Raw genomic sequence first — 18968 nt, 5'->3', positions numbered from 1 at the left:
ACATATTGGGGAGGCACTGTGCTACTGAGCCACACACCCAGTTCCGTAGATTTTTTAACTTTCATACATGTATTTTATGGTGAACACATTCTCCTATACCTTCCCCCTTCTCAGCCTCCCCACCCCCACTAGTCCCTTGTGTCCCTAGACTGCTTTACTTCTCGCTTCCTGGCGTGTATTCACAAATGATTTTATGTGGGTGCATAGACAGCTAGGTGCTAAATGAAAGCACGTGCTCGTCTTTCTGAGACGAGCTCGATTCTCTCAGTTGGGGTCCCTCCATCCACTTGCATCCCCTGCCTACAGTCAGCATAGCTGCATTCTTGTTTGTGAGTGTTTTCTATTATATATACACAGACACACACACACACACACACACACACACACACACACACACACACGCGCGCGCGCGCGCGCACACGTAATGCTCTCCCATTCCATGGTGTTAGACCCCAGGTTGGCTCCGTGACTGAGCCACTGTGAGTACTGCTGCAGTGCCGTGGTGTGTGTGTGTGTGTGTGTGTGTGTGTCTGTCTGTCTGTCTGTCTGTGTGTGTCTGTGTGTGTTACCTTGGAGTCCCTGTGGAAATCCCCCAGGAGTAGTGTCTGGGCTAGTTTACATTCCCACCAGCAGTGTAGACTATCACGCGCTGGCAGGCATGTGTGTGAAGGGAGCCCATCGTCTCTTTGGGAACAAGATCACCAGCCCCTTACGTGAACATGGTAGTTCAGTTTTTCCAGTTGATAACCTTGAGTTTGAAGAGAATGTGAAACAGATCCTGTACTGATGCTAAGGGCATCTCTCCTTTTTTTTTTTTTTTTTTTTTTTTAGCAGATATTCTTTGTATCCTATATTAAAAGAGTAAATTATAGTAAGGTTAGAGCCTTACTATAAAGCCTGTCATATTCTGACCTGATATGTGTTGAAATCCGGGATGTGGCTCAGTGTTAGAGTGTGTGCATGAGACCCCGGCACTAGATCCTTGGCACTGGAAGGAACAAAGCAAAGGAAGAAGAAGATAAGGAAGCCCAGTGGTGAGAGTGAGCACACGTGGAATTTACAAAGTGGGTTAGCGTGCAGAGCTTCAAAGGCACGCGTTAGGTTCTGAGAATAGCTTGTTTTGTTGTGTTTGGAATTTCATACTTAAATGCACTGTATTCACATCACTCCACCCCTCCACCTTCCCCTCAGTCTCTTCCCACGCCCCTCTAAACCCTCTAAACCCCCTGAATCATGACCTCTTCTGTATTATTATCCCGCCCACCCGCTGCACCTAGTTAGTGTTGCCTAGATGTACATTACATTTAAAGATGACCACTTAGGATTAAGAATCTCTCCAGGGGGCTTGTCCCTGGAAAAAACTGATTCTACCCTCCTTGCTCCCTTACTAGCCGTTACCTGTATCGTTTCGGCTGTCACTCGGACCCCATGACCAGCAGTTCAAAGGATGGTGTTCCTTGTGTGGCACTGGGGTTTTTGTTAGACAGTCTGTGGCTCCTGGAAGGAATATTATCTAGCACCCTGTGTTAGGTAGCTCCATTTAAACTGTGTGTGTGTGTGTGTGTGTGTGTGTGTGTGTGTGTGTGTGTTTTAACTGTGTGTTACACACATATGTACATAGGTGTATGTACTCTTAAGTAGACTTATGAATAACTCCCTGTAGTTTTGTCAGACTTGGACCTGTCCCCCTTGCCTCCCCCTCCCTCTCTTCTCCATTACAGTGACGTCACCCTCCACTCATCTGCGCTCTACTGTCCCTGTCTATTTAAAAAATTATACAAGGTTATCCATATATAGTATTTTGTAAGAATCACACAAGAATCCCCTTGCGCCTCTCACCTGAGTTCAGTGAGCCAGTACTGTGTTCAGTGAGCCAGTACTGTGTCATTTTGCATCCTTCCTCACACATTTTTCCAAGCTATTTGAAATTTAAAGCTATAATAGCTTTCCCCACTAAATAAAAGCATTTTCTTCCTTAAGCTGGTGTCACTGTCAGGGCCAGCAGTTTGTATGGAGTCTGCTTTCCTGTGCAGAATAAGTTCACACTTCTAACAGCAAAAGAGAGAGCCTGGGTCATGTGCTGCACTCCTTTACCCTGCCTGTAGCCTCCATCAATGCAGGCAGGTCCATGGCCCTGTGTTTCCTGACATTCACTCTTTGCAGAGCACAGGCTACTTACTTTGTAATCCACGAGAAGCATCCTATGCTGGGTTTGCCCAGCAGTTTCTTTTCCATGTGCACTTTTGCCAAGAGACTCACCAAAGTACTCACTGGTCCTGTCACAAATGGATGATCTAGTCAGTGTCTACCAAGTTACTTGTAATCTCTCATAGGCAGAATACATATGCATACATACGTACATACATACATACATACATACATATAAACATACATACATATATATGTGTGTGTATATATTAATTTAAATGGTTGGGAAAGGATAATAAACTACAGGTTTATTCAGTAGAAGATTCAGTAGAAGAGGTCTGACAGCCTGCTTGGCACCTGAGATACCAAATTCAGACTGAGCACATGCATAGTACACAGAATCCTCTAAGCCATTGCAGAATCACTGGTCCCAAATGGTACAGATGTTGTTGATTAGCTTAGAATAGTTCCTTGTGTTCAGATAATATCAGAATAACCTCAGCCTAGACCAGATACAACTATCACTAAATTATGAAGTCCAAACTGATAAAGAAGTTATTTTTCTGAGGGAGATGGGAAGTTGATTCAGTTGGCCTTTCCAAATACTTGAGAGAGAGAGAGAGAGAGAGAGAGAGAGAGAGAGAGAGAGAGAGAGAGAGAGATTGAAGTTACTTAAAATTGGTATGTTTTACTTTTAAAGGCCTATTTTTCCAAAAGGAAAATCTTGAGAAATGAGGAATGTTTTAATGAGGCATCTAGAAGAAAAATTTTAGAATGAGTTTTTTTAAATCACTATGTAGTGCTGGCAGGCCTGGATCTGGCTATGTAGACCAGGCTGACCTGGAACTCACCAATTTCTGCCTGCCTCCAAGATTAAAAGCATGTGCTGTGATGCCCAGCTCTTTAGAATTTTGGTTTCCTCCTTTAATGAGGTCTGCATTTGTTTCATAGCATGACCAGAAGGCAGTAAACTACCAGCTCAGCTTCTAAAGCATTTGTGGTGAGGAATCTTAAGGAAATTATTGTTGAAAAAACCATACAGTTGATCTAGGTCCCTTGAAATAAATGCTTGGTTTTCAGTGAAGTGAGTTGTTCTTCCTCCCACCAGGCAGTATCCTGTTCCGGTGTAGACACTCCCAGATCAGTGGTTCCCTAAAGGAGACAGTAGAGGAGGCTCCATTAACAACGATGCTGCCCTTATAAGCCATTGCAGTTCTGCTAAGTTTTCTAAAGCAGAGGACCATGTTTTAGAACTCCCCCTCGTGTTTCAGCTTGGATTGTCTTTGTACACCTGGTTTCCAGGGTTGGCTGAAATAGATGTCACTGGAGCACTCTTGAGTGCCTCTCTTTACCCACCCCTCCCACACACACAACCCAGGCTGTCTCTGCTGGGGAACTCTGACCTAAGAAGCAGTCCTTTAAAGTGAGTCTCCCTGTACTCAGTGGGGAGTGGGAAGTGTACTTGTAAGGGTTTGGGCCTGGCAGTCACAGTTATAGGCCCTTAATCCTGGGCCAGTCCTTAAAGGAGCAAAGAAAAGAGCCAATCACCTGGCAGACAGGGGTGTGTGGCTTACTGGACTTGTCTGATTGTTGTAAGCCTTGTCAGAGCCTTCATAGCACATGGGACACAGATACTCGTCGTCCCTGAGAGATGACGATAATAATGATTACCACAGTGTACGACATTGCTCTAGTACCTCTAGTGCACAGGAGCTGGTGCAAACTTGTGACATGAATCTATTCACTGTATTTTCATAACCCTCCCCCGGCCCCAGGACTGCTGCAGTGCAAATCCCACTTTCCAGATGAGGGACCTGGGACACTCGGGTTACCTTGGTTGGATAAGGCTGCACGAGCAGACTGGCTCCACCTTCCATACTTAACATAAACATGGATGACCACTCCAGAGAGAGCTAAGTTTGGAATTAGCAGAGTCCCTAAGCAGCCAAAGGGAGATGACGTAGAAACACACAGGTATTGAACCTGCAGACTGTTGTCCCTAGTCTTCCAGATGCATCCAACCTTAGCATAGGCTTCCTCGTTACTAGCCAGCAGAGCTGCCTTCTTCTTTATCTTCCTGATCTCTTTTTTCTACCTAACTGAAGACCTGGCCACGCCCCTTTGCTGTTCTACTATATTTCAGGGGAAGGGAGAGACAATATTTGATTTTCTTTACCTTGGATCCTAAACTCTTACTGGGTTGGGATCAGCTTTAGAACTTGGTCCAAATGTGCATTGCTTGACCCAGCCCAGAGCTAGTGAGGCAAGCTTTCTGGTCTGGGGCCTAGAAAGATCTTACTCCAACAGGCTGTCTAGAGAAGCTCTTCCCAAACCACTAGGGAAGCAACCATAGGCACGGTACCGGCTACCTATGGCGCCTGCTTTTCTGCCTTCCACTCTGGAGTGTAAGTCTCCTCAGTGAGGCTGGCAGGTCTGGCACACCTCCCTCCTGTGTGCAGCACCTAGTAAATTCCCTGGCATCTAGTCTACACTCGGTAGCTCTTCCGGATGTGTGTGTGAATAGAGACTACAAAGCAGGCTCTCTTTTGAGAGGCCTTTAGAGAGTTTAAGAGGGTGGCTTTGAAACAGATTTCCTCCAAGCCAGTGAGTGTTCAATGTGTATTCCCAGTAGTCAGGGGCACAGGTACAGTAGTGTCACGGCCACCTTCTTCTCCCTGTGACTGTTTTTCTGTCTCTCCAAGAGGTGACAGACCTGTCAGCCAGCCTGGGAAATAATCCACCCAAGAGTGCTGGCACTCTGCTCATTTATAAAGCAGAGCTTCAGAGATTGGCCAACAGGGAGCTTCCCAGGTCTTTGCCTGGTCCCTGCTGCCTGAGGGTGAGGGACAGGAATAAACACAGTACTGATCTTGAGGTTACTGGCTGGTTAGTAAGTCTGCCCTGTGCTAGGCATCGTCGTGAAGTACACACAGCAAGAATCAAGGTGGCCTCCGCTGAAGGAAGCGGAGCAATGTCACCCCACAGAGCAAGACATGGGAAAGATGGGTACATAACAGATCCAGGTACGGAAGGCGGTGCCTCTAAAGGAACAAAACTGGACACACACACAGAGGGTGGAAGTCACGACCAAGGCCATTAGCTCCTAGGCCCACAGTCTTTTTGGAAAACAAACCTGGAAAACAGGCCCTGGGGTTACCAGGCTCCATCAAGCTTGGTTGGTCAACAAAAAAGGGTGTGTTCCATGCTTTCAAGGCCAGAGGCAGCAGGGATGTTAAGATCATTTGTTGCCATCTTTGGAACTCCTTCAGATTCTTCTGTGTGGCTGTGGGCATGATTGCTCTGAGGTCACTCCAGACACACTGCCTGCTGAGTTACCGTCACTTCCTAAAAGATGGGGAAAGATTACCAGAGTCAAATGTGAAGGGCTGGGTCACTGCCTGGCCATCCTTACAACTCAGGAAACCTGTTTACAATAAGCACTGTGGCCTTAAAAGTCCATCGTCTGTAATACTTACAGAGGCAGTGATGGGGACTCCTTTTAACCTGGGATTATCTGCACCCTACCACTCTCATGGTTCTTTTGAAATGGTTCCACTCTACCCATAGCAATGTGTTGTAAGAACAGCTTGACAAGACGGGGAGATGAGTTATTAGTGGCTTAAGCAGTGGTTACACAAGTATGGCGACTAGAGTTTGAGTCCCATATAAATAACAGGTGGGCATGGTGGCTCACTTGTCATTCCAGTGGTCAGAGGATGGTGGGATTGCCACAGTAAGCTGGCCAATCAGGCTAGCTGTGTTGGCGAGCTCTAGGTTCAATTGAGGACCCTGACTCCATGAATAAAGTGGAGAATGACTGGAAGATTTCTAATGTCAACTCAAGCCCATGTGTATATGCACCCCAATGTGTGTGTGTGAGAGAGACAGACAGGGAGGGAGGGAGAGAAGCCCCAGTTAGTGAACATCCTCATTGTGCTAGGAGCCTTCACAGGCCTTCTTGGCAGAGGACAGGCCCAGGCCTGTTGCTTCTGTGGCATTAGTCTTCAGTCATTTATAGAGATCTCCTTGTCTTGTTGATCATTAACCTTTAATATAACAATATAACAAAAACACTCCGGGAATATGACCCAAGGATTCTTGGTTACGTGTGAGCCGCTGAGAGCAGAAACGCGCCAGCTGCTGCCGTGTGTTCGTCAGGCTTCCTAAGAGAAGAGAAAGGCCAGGGATGGCTCAGTGGGTAACGCTGTGCAAGCATGGGACCTGCTCAGATCCCACAACCACACAGAGAGAGGAACCATGGTGGTGTGAACCTGTAACCCTGGCCTCCACATCCCACATGCACAGTGCACTTGTGAACATGAGGGGAGCCATGTGTTGGGTGATATGTCTGACATGCTACATGGCTTGAATTCGCTTTTTCCTAGCCTGTTCCCCATGCTCATCTAACCTCAGCTCTAACATGAATTTTTACAAAAGCTATTGTCTGCAGACAGTATCATGGGGGATGGGGGGCTGATTTGGAAAATATTCTTCACAACTCAGAGACTGAGCACCAAACACTTTGACCCCAGTAGGCAAATAGATGCATTCTATGATAGTCCAAATAAATGTGCTGTGATGTGCTGCCTCCCCAGATCGGCCATGGATTTGGAACATTCCGTATGTCAAAGCACCTGACACACACGGCAACATGTGGGTGCCCTCCTGAGACGCCGGTGAAGTGCTGTGACGTTGGAGTGTAAGGCATGGGGTGTTCTTGTCTGTACCGAGCATTCACCTCCCCTAAAGTCCTGCACCCTACAAGACCCCCGCAGCAGTGGACCTTGGCTGTGTGTCTGATGATCCTTGTCAACATTCTTATTAAAGAAGAGGTGCTGTTTTCTTAATTCACTTTTATATGTCCTTAAAATCAAGCTATTAAATTTCAAAGTATTTAAAAATGTGTACAGGCCTGGAATGAAATTACCAATCCTGGGGCTGGAGAGATGGCTCAGCAGTTAAGAGCACTGACTGTTCTTCTGAAGGTCCTGAGTTCAATTCCCAGCAACCACATGGTAGCTTACAACCATCTGTAATGAGATCCAACACCTTCTTCTGGTGTGTCTAAAGACAGCTACAGTGTACTTACATATAATAATAAATAAATCTTAAAAAAAATTTCCTCTGCAAAAAGCTGATTGTCTATGGTAACTTTTAAGTATTCATAATGATTATGAGACCATTTCTGAATGATCTAGGAGGTTTAGCTTTTATTTTTGTGTCTCTATAAGTCTGTCACATGTGTGAGGGTATCCTGGGAGGCCAGAAGAGGGCATTAGAGCCCTTGGAGGTGGAGTTACAGGAGGCTGTGGGCTGCCTGATGTGGCTGCTGGGAACTGAACCCCAGTCCTCTGCAAGGGCACCCATGCTCCTAAACCCTGCAGCACTTTAGTTTGGAGAGAGCCTTTGACTTTCATTACCAGAGAATTGCCCTATAATCCCATCACTAAGAACTCAAAGAACTTGGGAATACCTCAAAATGAAGGTGTGCACAGATGTTCTTTATTTATATTAATAGGGCAGCAGTTATATTGGTGGATAAACACAAATTGCAAAGTAATATAAGTCTACAGAAGAACTCAGTCACTAACAGGAATAGTATAGCTCAACTATAGTATAGGGATGAGTCTAAATCCCTACTGATTGTATGCTAAAAGTATGTTATGCATAAGTAAGATCTAATTACAGTAAAGTCTTTGGAAATCATCCTAGTAGCTTGCTTGTTTTAAGCAATAACTCAGACAAGACAATACTAGGAACTACCATTGTTTTGTCTTTTCAATAAGGCTTTATTTTGACTCATGGGAAGCTATACTTAACTACCATTTCTCTTTATATTCCTGTCAACTGTGATTTAGATGCATTGCTCATATAGGGTTCACACATAAGCCATTTGCTCTGGAAATGCCTATAGTGACCTAGCATGGAACAGGTGGTCATCACTGAGCCCAGTGTGCCCACTGGTCCCCAAGCTCTGTCTTCACAAAACTGTCACCTGTGTTTCATCCAGTCTTCTAATGACCCTATCCAAGAGGCTCTCTGATTCTCATTTGTAAGCAGAAAACTAAGCAGATTATTCATCCAGAATCACATTGCTAGGATTTGAACCCAGACTGCTAGGATTTGAACCCAGACAATGTAGTTCCCATGCCCTGTCCTATGGCCAGGCGGTCACTGGCAGGTGTTCCATGTCCGGCCAGGGGTGAGTTTCATATACACAAGATGTAGCTGTAGATACAGGGCCATGTGCTTCCACCCACTGTAATAGCATACAACCCATACAGAAGCACGTAAACCCAAATACTGAATGCCACATTAGTATGCAGGCCTGAGTGGCTGTCTGACTAAGGTAGGCCAGGCTAGCTTCCTGCGGAGCAGGCTCCTCTCTGGTTGAGTGTGGAGTTTATTCTGTTATAGTCTCTGACTCAAGCCTGCTGTTTCTAGACTAGAGCAAAGTACAGTGTAGCAAAAATTAGACCGGATGCCAGATGCTGGAGAGAGAGCAAGAGGCAGTCAGGAAATTAGGTACCGGGATACTTCCTAACAGACAGTGGCATGCAAATGGAGGTGAAAGCTTTTGAAGTCGCAGTGTAATCTGGATCCTGTGCTTTACAGTGTTGGAAGTGGTCCAGCTCCACGCAACCCAGCTAATTCATGAAAGCAGCCCTTCCCTTTGGGCAGTGAAAAGCTCTACTGAAACCGGCCAAAACACAAGTTGGGGGAGGGGGCAGAGTAGGGACGGTTTCAAAGAGCTCTTGCTGTTTGTTAAGTGGGAGGTATTTGGGCCAAACTCTTGTTTGCAATACTCACAAGTAAGAAGATACCTGGGATGGAATGCATAGGAGAACTGGAGGCTGGAAGGCGTTCATTGTGGTCCATGCGATTATAGCTGACTTGTCTGCATTCAGGTAGGATTGAGTCTCAGTGTTAGAGGGGCATACAAGGTTCAAGGTCACCCAGCTAGCTAGTGAGCCACAGCTGTGCCTCCTCCCTGGTGCTGGATCTGACTTGGCCAAGTCAGCACATGTCTCTTTCTGTGCCCAAGGACACAGATGATGTCACAGTATGTGCCTTGCTTGGCTGTCTGTTCTTAGGTTCTTTAGAAATCATCCTGACAACTGAATGCTGATTGTGTTCAGATAATTGACTTTGCTATAATTTAGAAGTCTTTATAGTCATTTGCCATTCTGTAACCTTTTTTCAATATTTTAATGGAAGGAGACATCAGTCAGGATGCTTCCATAGTTACAGAAATGGGGGTAATGAGTCTTGAGAGTTGAGAGAGACTTCAGCTGAGATTCAGTGGGATGCTGAGGCCGGAGGCTCCAGAATACAGTACAGACTGTGTCCAGCTCAGCTTTGCTCCCAAGAATCTGCCCATCATTCACAAAAGCTCTCCCCACTTGTAGGCTGAGATTAGCCCAGAATCCCATCTTCCTGCAGGTAGCCAATCCAGAAAAAAAAATAAACTATTTCCCAGACAGCTCCAGCCAGAGGCCTGGATGCCCCAGTGGGCCAACTTGAGCCACAAGTATACTCTGTGAATTGAGGAGCGTATAACCCAGACCACCACCACGAACACACACACATACACACATACACATACCACATACCAACACACACCACACACACACACACACACACAGGAGCATATAACCCAGACCACCACCACAAACACACACACATACACATACCACATACCACATACCAACACACACACACATACACACACATACACATACCACATACCAACACACACACCACACACACACACAGGAGCATATAACCCAGACCACCACACATACCACACACACACACACCCCACACATACATGCACACACACACATACCACACACATGCACACACTACACACACACACACCACACACATCCCTCACACACACACACACCCCACACATACATGCACACACACACACATACCACACACTTGCACACACTACACACACACACATACCACACACATCCCTCACACACACATGCACACACCACACACGCACCACACACACCTCTCACAACACACACACACATACACACACACATACACACACACACACACACACACACACAGTGGTGGCCCTGGTAGGGAAGAAAGGAGCAGGAAAGATTGCCAGAGACAGATGGAAAACATGGTGTGGATTCCAGGTGGGAGCAGTGTTGACACGGAGGGCCCTTCCAGTGCCTGCTCCTCAAACTGTACACAAGCTTGTAGGATGTGCTCTAAAATCCAGTTTTCTGAAACACTGCATAAATAGATGATCTGTGTAACCTGAATGTGCTAGAACTAATTTTTCAAACTAAGGATGACAACTCACGGTGAATCAGGAAATCCCTGTTAATCAAGTCAGTGGGTCACAGCCAGCAGCACTTCTGGGTAAGATGGAGTGAAGAATACTTGTATCTAGTGCAGACAGCGTGGGCTAGGTTTTGTTTGGTGTTTTTTGTTTGTTTGTTTGTTTGTTTTACATCGCTGAGTGTTTGCAGGAGTCCAATGTAAAATGTATTCCTTTCTAGCTTTGCTAGTTCACCCACCCTGAATAAACAGTTACCCCAGTTAAGGACTGAGAACTGAATTGACACCTATGAGCTTTAAGGCCCTGGAGACTCATTAAAATTGTCTAGCTCTGTCCCTCAAGCTATGTGACCTTAGACAGGTCCCCTAATGCCCACATCCCTCTGTTCTTGTCTGTAAAGTAGGGCTAATAGCTAGAGGATCATAAGGATAGATAGATGGACAGACGGACGAATGGATGGACGAATGGATGGAAAGGAACCCTGAGCAGAGTGACAAGAACTCCATCGAAGTCAGGAGGATTCTGTCTTGTCTTGTCCCTCGTAAGCACCAGGCAACTTCTGTTTCTTTGTGAGCCTTTGTGATTTAGCAACTAACATAGAAAAGGAAATCAGTGCCCCCTGGAAGCCAGCACTGTACCACAGCACTACTTCCAGGCTACCGAACCCCCCACTGGCTTCAGGAAAATGGGTAGATTAAGAGTCGCAGCTGCTGCAGTGGCCGCAGGACCCTGAGCAGATGCTTTTGTCTGTGGCAAGGCTTGCCTCCAAACTCGGTTTTAGAAGCTGCTGAGGACAGCGTGCTGCTTGGCTGAGACAAGGCAGCTGTGAGTTAGCTGATGGTTAGTAAAGACGGAGAAAGGAGAGGAAGGACCTAAATATATAAAGAGAGTGATGGGTTAAAAGCAAATGGGTCGGAAATGACATGCAAATGTTAGGTGGAGGAACAGTGCTGGTGCCCTGACTGGATTGGTATCACAGAGGGTCCTCTGTCTGCAGGCATTGCACATAAACAGAACATGAAGAGGCTGTAGTAAATGTCTGTGTGCCCTCGTGGCCCCCGGAGGCTTGACATGACACAATGATAGCAGTGGTTTTGAGGACCCCTATTTTGCCCATAGGATTAATTAGAATGAGAAGAGGAGCTAAAAAGAACTCAGATACCTTTACCAAAATGAAGCGGTCACAGCTCTGCACACCCACCGCTGCAGAAGAGCATTTGGCGTGTTCACTAAGACAAGTTTGAAACAGTCCCTTAAGTACACATGAAATAAATTAGAAATAAGTTTCTTAATCAAAAAATAAGCAGAAGATTTCTATATGATTCACAAGCCAAAGGAAAAAATATTTTAGCAAAATATTATGAAAATACTACATCCCCCCTCCAAAAAAAAGTTTATAGTTCAGGTAGCACTAAACTAATTGGAAAAGGTTTACAAGAAATTGTTAGTGAAAAGGAGCAGGAGCCTACCACAGAAGAGGGGGAAGGGAGATTGTAAGAGCCAGAGGAACCGTGGCTATAATAAAATAGCATTTGCCTAACACGCCAACACAGTTGCACACATGAACTCCCAGTGCCTGGGACCACATACACAAGACTTGCACAAGACCAGGCTGTCCAAAATCCCAGCATGGGGCTCAAAGTTCCACCTCTATCTAAGGAGCTATCGACAACTGCTGGCTTTATTTTTATTTCTAGTTTTCTGAGGTTCATTCTTTTCTTTCAAATAAAGCAGAGATGATTGTTGAGTTTTATCAAATGCTTTCTCTGTATATTAATCTTATGTTATGGACCAAGATCATCTATGGCAATCCCACAACCTGCAGCATCTGTAATAACAAGCTAAAGGATTCTTCAGAGCTTAAGAAAATAACCTGCTTCCGGCTCTTCTGTACCTTATTATAAGACATTGCAATAAGACAAGATTTTTTAAAAAAAGCTAAAGTAAGCCTCCACCTCAGATGACAGTTACATACATAGAACTCCTAAAGGATGAATGCAGCAAGTTCATGGAATGCAATAGCAAACTTGAAAAAGATAAAACATTTGAATTTCTATGCCCAATACCATCAGGAGAACAAACAAATCTTTATGTTAGATTCATAGAAGATATACAAGATTCCTGTACTCTAACAACAAGGCAGAACTACATATATGCAGAGATAGACTCATTCATGAATCATTGAAATACCGCTTCTTCCCAAAACAGATTTAAAACAGTTCTAATAAAGGTAACAGACTTTTTCCGTGCTTGTGTGTAAAGTGTCTGTCTTAAAAACCACAGTTGTTTGATTTTTTAAAATGGAAACAATTTATTACATCTAAAGAAATATTGAAAAAGAAGAGGTAAGTTGGAGACTTTGCATTTCTTCACTTCAAGAGCTATAAAATTCATTTAAATGCTTTTTATGGGCATAACAACTAGATAAATAGGACAAAATAAAAGATTCCTGAAATAAATGTATTCTTACTTTTCCTTCTCAATAAATGCCACTAGAAAAAGTGAGTATGCTTTTGGACAATAGGATGCACTTGTCTCATTTGCACAATAAATAAACTCTATACCACACAGACCAGCCATACAAAGTAGAAGAGAGACAAACAGCATACAACCTTGAAAGCAATAATATAATGTACAAAGGGTATCAAACATTACAGACTGGGAAATTGGACTTTACCAAAACTGAAAACTTTTGTCAGGAAACTTTTTTTTTTTTTTTGACGAGTAGATATTCCAGAGAAGAAAAATAATAATAGTTGCAAAATACACATCTAAGAGAGGACTGGTAATCCAGATGATATGAAAACACTGCACTTCCATAATAGGGACCGTCTTGTGTGCGTGCATGTGTGTATGTTGTGTTGTGTGCACATGTGTGCATGTGGAAACCAGAGGGGCTCTCACTGAACCTGGAGTTCACTGATTTGGCTAGGGAGGTGTGGCCACTCAGCTCCACCTATCCCTACCTGCCCAGGAGGACTAGGATTTTGGAAGTCCACAACTATGTTCATCTTTTTATGTGTGTGTTGGGGAGCTGAACTCTGGTCCTCAGCCTGTGTAATGAGCACTTTACTGACTCAGGCATCTTCCCAGTCCCAAGACCAAGCTTTTAAGTGGGCAAAATATTCCAACCATTTACAAAAGTCCCATATACAAGGTATCCACGGAGCACAAAACCCCAAGGAGATAAGTTTATGTGCCTGCTTTAAGCTTAAGTTTTAAGAGAGCTTAAAACTAAAATGGCTGGCACTGTTGAGTGTCTATAGGATGTGGACACTACACTGTTGTTGGTTAGCAGAGCTGCTTTGAAATGATGTCAGGCAGTACACTTCAGAAACACACTTTATACAAGACACATAACTGGTTCTCAAGAGTCCAGAGACCTGAATAGGCAAAACCAAGTTCTACAAAGGAGAAATATCCCATGGTAGAAAAAGAAATCAGGCTAGTGGTTACCCCTGCAGGAATGTGGGTAGGGATTTGATGGGAAGATATTTGTGGGAGCTTTAATCAGTTGGTGGCTTTCAGATGATAAGGGGGGTGGGGGAGACCACCATTCTTTGGCTCCCAAAGATAGTTTGTCAGAACTCACCTAATGGTATGTCATTGTACGCAATGTTTACCACAAAAGCAAAAATCTGAGTATGGGGCTCTTAATAATAGCCAATACTGGTTGGAGATGGAGTGGAACTGTGTGGATGTCTACAACCATTCAAACTGCATCCTGAGTGGGTTGGTGACTAGAAAGGAACGGGTAAATATAAGAAAGCCTGGTAAACTGTCACTTGTAGAACCTAGGTGGTGGTGTGTCATCATTGTAAAATTCATTCAATTTTGATGTACTTGAAATTTTTCTTAAACTAGTAAAGGTAATTGGGTTACTCACCCTGGGTGTGAACTCAGTACCCGCTAAAGTTCTTCTCTCCAGGAGATGCAATGCAAGATAAACGCTCTGTTAAGTTACTCTCACCAAAATCATTTGCATCTATTCAGCAGAACTGCAAGCTTTTCTAGTTCTGTTTCTGTATCGTGGGTGGGTCTCCTGGGACCTCTCTCTCTCTCTCTCTCTCTCTCTCTCTCTCTCTCTCTCTCTCTCTCTCTCTCTCTCTCTCTCTCTCTAAAGGCGGAGAAATTTTGTTTAGCTCGTGGGTGGCTATCCTTCATGCAGATATATTCGATCCCCTGTGGCTAAACTGCTGGGGACCAGGGGTGTCTGGAGGGCACGCAGCGCCCTCTTCTGGCCTCAGAGGGACCCACGTAGACCATCGAGGCTCTCGACTTATCTCTTAAGCAACCACTCCAGGGATCTACACACCCGGGTGGAAGCATCGCTGTTGATGAGGTTGTTCTGGCGAGCGCGGGCTTAGGAGACCTGCGCAGGATACTGGCCCTGAGGACAAGAGGCGGGCGCCGGGTGGAGTCACTACGCTTGGCAGCAGCAGGGCTCCACCTGTTGCAGCGTTTGAGCTCAGGAGAAGGCAGCTCTGGGCACGGACTTCTGCTCCCAGCCCCACTGGGCAGGGCAAGGCCACTTGCGAAGAAAGGGGAGCCAGGGACCATCCTGAACCTGTCCCACAGAGCAGGTGCGCTTGGGGAGGTGAGACGCGAAGGCGACGGCGGCTTCAGAGCCCATGGCAAATTAGGGTCTCTGGGTGGGCGCCCCAGCGGTTCTCAAGAGAGCCTTGCTGCGGGCTTGCGTGTTGTAGCTTGGGGTACTCAGCTCAGGGCCACTGACTGCGCATGAACTACAGAGCCGAGGCGACCAAAACCGGGTGGAAGAGATGGAACTCTTCTGCCCGCTGCCCTGGGCCGGCTCTCCGGGAGATGGGCTGGCAGGGCCGGCACGTGTCGACAGAGAACGCCTGGTGCAGGGCCTAGAGGCCAAGGGCGATCTGGTTAGGGGGAAGTCAAGGAAGGCTCCCTGGGAGGATGCTTCTAACTTCTTCACTGTTCCAACCTCCCCCTCTCTTCTCCTCCCCACAGCGGTCCGCCCTCGTGCTGCTGCGAAGCCTGTGTGCCCAGCAGAGATCCGAGCCGGCTGATCTGCCTCTTCGCACTGTCCTTGCTTCCTTGTGTCTGCCCCAAACCGGTTCCAGCCTCTGAGCCCTGGTTTTTCTAGTGGATAGAGGCTCGGCGGAACATTGTCACTAATACGCAACACAGATTCAGGGGAGACAGCCTATATCCCGGCCATCACAGCTTGGAAAGCAAGGTTCCGGGGAACCCAGACCTTGATGTTGAGCTTACCCGCCGATTGTCTCTGGACCCAAGACCGTTCCTTCAAGAGGAGTTCAAGTTCCGGGGAGTTTGCCTTGAAGGCACACCACGCCCCCTCCCCAATCTGAGCCGAATTAGGAGCCTGGGTGAACTCGGGTCGCCCGCACCCTAGCACCAAGCCGAAGCAGAGACTCCGTACCCCGACCCTTAAGCCTTAAGGAGAACTCCAGAGCAGACGGAGAGGCGGCGGCGACAAAGCGGATTCGAAACCACGAGTCCAGGCAGCAGCAGTGGGGAGCTGGCTTCGCAGGAACGACCGAGAAGGCGGCGGCCGGGAGATCCACGCCGCCTTGGGGAGCGCGCAGCGGGCATGGGCGAGCCCGCACGCAGAGCGGGCTAAAGTCGGCAGAGCAGATCCTCTCAGGGGCGTGGGCACAAGTCCGCGGGCAGCGACCCTCGCGGGGTTGTCCTCCAGTGCCATGGCTGGCCGCGGTTGCGGCTGCAGCCCCGGGCACCTGAACGAGGACAACGCGCGCTTCCTGCTGCTCGCGGGGCTCATCCTGCTCTACCTGCTGGGCGGCGCCGCAGTCTTCTCCGCGCTGGAGCTAGCGCAGGAGCTGCAGGCCAAGCAGCGCTGGGAAGAGCGCCTGGCCAACTTCAGCCGGGGCCACAACCTGAGTCGCGAAGAACTGCGAGGCTTCCTCCGCCACTACGAGGAAGCCACCAGGGCGGGCATCCGCATGGACAGCGTGCGCCCTCGCTGGGACTTCACGGGCGCCTTCTACTTCGTGGGCACAGTGGTTTCTACCATAGGTAAGTGAGCCGCCTGGTCACTCGATGCCCCTAGTTCCTCGCAGGACCAAGCATCTCACCCTTGGGGTTCTCCACGTGGGCGCCCGGCGATGCACCTAGGGATTCCTTTACAGCTAATCAACAGGTGTGGATGGATCCCAGCCACACCCGAAGATTATTAGAATTACCCCAGACCTCTGCCTAGACCATAACCAGTTGCTGTGTGTTAACCAGTAGCCAGGAATTTGAATGGTTCTTAAATTAAAGAAGGGCTTTTGTAGACAGACTCTGGTTTAGGAGACAGGGCTGAATTTTGTGGAGGGTGTTTACAAAGAGAACGCTATGACCGTATACACAAGCATAGTTCAACACTATGAAAGCCCGTGATTTCAAACTTACAGAGAGACACTCCAAATTCCAAACTAGAAAGAGACAACAGAGTGTAAAATGGGGCTCAAAGAATGAGACGCGTTTCCTTCCGTGAAGAACCAAGGGAAAAGTGGCCGTGGGCCTAGCCATTTTGAGTTCCTATGAACTGAGTTTAAGGACTAAACATAGGGGCATACATTGGGGCGGAAGCGGCTTGTGTCCAGAAGTCCGTGGGGTGCGGATTGCGCTTGGACCACAGGAAAGACTGCAAGGACGGACGGCCTGGTGGCTAATGAGATGGAGTTAGAATTTAGTAGGGGGCAGCTGAGCCCCCAAGGATTTTGAGAATGGTGTGGTGGGCTGCCATCGGTTATTATCTGGCAGAATGAGGTGGGAACTGGAGGATTTGTGCAGCACAGCCCCCCCCCCCCAAAATGACTCTGCTCACTGTTAATGTGTAGCTGAGTAATGAGTGGGCTGGAGGTGTCCTGGGGAAAGAGGCCTGTGATGGGGGAGGGGCTCCGAAAGGCTAGAGGAAGAAAGGAAGTAGTTCAGAAGCCACGGCAGGAGCTCATGGCGGCACCCTGACACGTTTGTGCTGGACTCTTAGCAGCCAGGGCCTCGGGGCTCTCTAAAAGGGTTTGCCGGTGGCATTGGTGACAGGTGAACCACGTTGAGGTTTCCTGCAGACATTCGGCCAGGAGAAAAGTACATTCAAACAGGAACCTCGGGCTATAGACCGGATTAATCAAGAAAGACTTCCCAAGATTAGCCAGGAACCCATGACTCAGCTGGGCAGCGAATGAGAAAGCAGAAGGGACCAGAAGGACTGGGGACATAACAACTGTACTCGAGTGCTTCTGCTACATGGTCCAGCTCACAACCCGCGTCACTCTGTCCCCCCCTCCCCGCCCCCCCGCCCCCAGTGGTCTGCTGTTTGTCACCTAGAACGAGGAACGGGTTTCATTTCTGCAGCTTCCTGCCGCGGCCTTCCCTGACTGCTTTCCCCACAGGCCTGCGTTTGGAGCATCTTTTCCACCCAACCCCTGTAAGGGTGAGAGGTGGTGTTCAACTGCTCTCCATTTCCAGGCACAGCGGGAGTTTCTGCTAGGCTTTAAGATGGTTGTCTGTGGGAACAATGGCGGGTGCACCTAAGATTTCCAGCTGAGAGCAGTCGGAACTTGGGTGTGTGTGCAGGAGCAGCCAGTGAGTTTGTGCCCACTCAAGGGGCATAAGAGGCTCATTCCTCTGAGACCTGCCTCCTGAGATTCCACAGGGAGGCTCAGACTGGCCATTCTGAGAAGCTGGAATCTGTCCGTTACTTTATTTCCTGCCTGGGAACTTTCGGGACTGTGGCATCGGATTCCAGACCAGAATGTAGCTCTTGCTCTCAGCACCCTGCATTCCTGTCCGTTCCTGTGTTCGCAGGACTCCTTCATAGTAATAGAAACTCGATGATTCTTTTTAAAGAATTCCCAATTCTAGCCCGTTACCTCTTCCTTTCCATAGCTTTCTCTGTGAAGAAGAGATGGATTTGATGTGGTTGTAGCGCAAATCATCCTTGAGGTCCTGTGTAAAGTGGCTGTCTTTTCAAAGAAGACTGGTCCAACGGCCAAAACAGTGAAAAACTAAATTCAATGTTCTCTTGCCTCTTTTTAGGGAAACTTAAAGTTGTCCCCTTATAAGACAAAAGAAACATAGCTTTTTCCTGTGGCTCTGAGGCTTCTCATCTCTAAGATCCTCCCCAAAGATCCTCCCCTAAGACCCTCCCCTAAGACCCTCCCCTAAGATCCTCCCCCAAGATCTCCCCTAAGACCCTCCCCTAAGATCCTCCCCCTAAGATCTTTCCCTAAGACCCTCCTCTAAGATCCACCCCAAAGATCCTCCCCTAAGACCCTCCCCTAAGATCCTCCCCCAAGATCTCCCCTAAGACCCTCCCCTAAGATCCTCCCCCAAGATCTTCCCTAAGATCCTCCCCTAAGACCCTCCCCTAAGATCCTCCCCTAAGATCTTTCCCTAAGACCCTCCTCTAAGATCCACCCCAAAGACCCTCCCCTAAGATCCTCCCCTAAGATCCTCCCCTAAGATCCTCCCCTAAGATCCTCCCCTAAGATCCTCCCATAAGGTCTTC

General features: G+C 47.4%; 2 protein-coding genes and 1 long non-coding RNA gene across 4 annotated transcripts in view; 2 read left to right on the top strand and 1 right to left on the bottom strand.

Moving 5' to 3' along the window:
• Positions 1-7053, top strand: part of Tdp1 (tyrosyl-DNA phosphodiesterase 1) — a 74394-nt gene extending 67341 nt beyond the window's left edge. The window contains exon 16 of the mRNA XM_052185257.1: positions 6744-7053. Coding sequence (XP_052041217.1) covers positions 6744-6817 — 74 coding nt within the window. The 3' untranslated portion in view covers positions 6818-7053. The remainder of the gene's footprint in view (positions 1-6743) is intronic.
• LOC127687039 (uncharacterized) lies at positions 1792-14766 on the bottom strand. Its single transcript, XR_007978314.1, has 3 exons — positions 14346-14766; positions 5282-5493; positions 1792-3300 (listed from the first exon to the last, which is right to left on the bottom strand). It is a non-coding gene; the product is annotated as an uncharacterized LOC127687039 (long non-coding RNA).
• Positions 14767-14904: 138 nt separating this feature from the next.
• Kcnk13 (potassium two pore domain channel subfamily K member 13) overlaps positions 14905-18968 on the top strand; it is a 92221-nt gene continuing 88157 nt past the window's right edge. The window contains exons 1-2 of one of the 2 annotated variants that reach the window (XM_052185259.1): positions 14905-15042; positions 15443-16489. In XM_052185259.1, the coding sequence (XP_052041219.1) occupies positions 16156-16489 (334 nt within the window). In that variant the 5' untranslated portion in view covers positions 14905-15042; positions 15443-16155. Of the gene's footprint in view, positions 15057-15442; positions 16490-18968 lie in introns of both variants that reach the window. The other variant, XM_052185260.1, reaches the window with a different exon arrangement.

Source organism: Apodemus sylvaticus, chromosome 6 (genome assembly GCF_947179515.1).
Source record: "Apodemus sylvaticus chromosome 6, mApoSyl1.1, whole genome shotgun sequence".
In the NCBI taxonomy this organism is placed as follows: Eukaryota; Metazoa; Chordata; class Mammalia; order Rodentia; family Muridae; genus Apodemus; species Apodemus sylvaticus.
The sequence above is the reverse complement of the archived record's forward strand: the minus strand, read 5'-3'. Positions and strand labels throughout refer to the sequence as shown.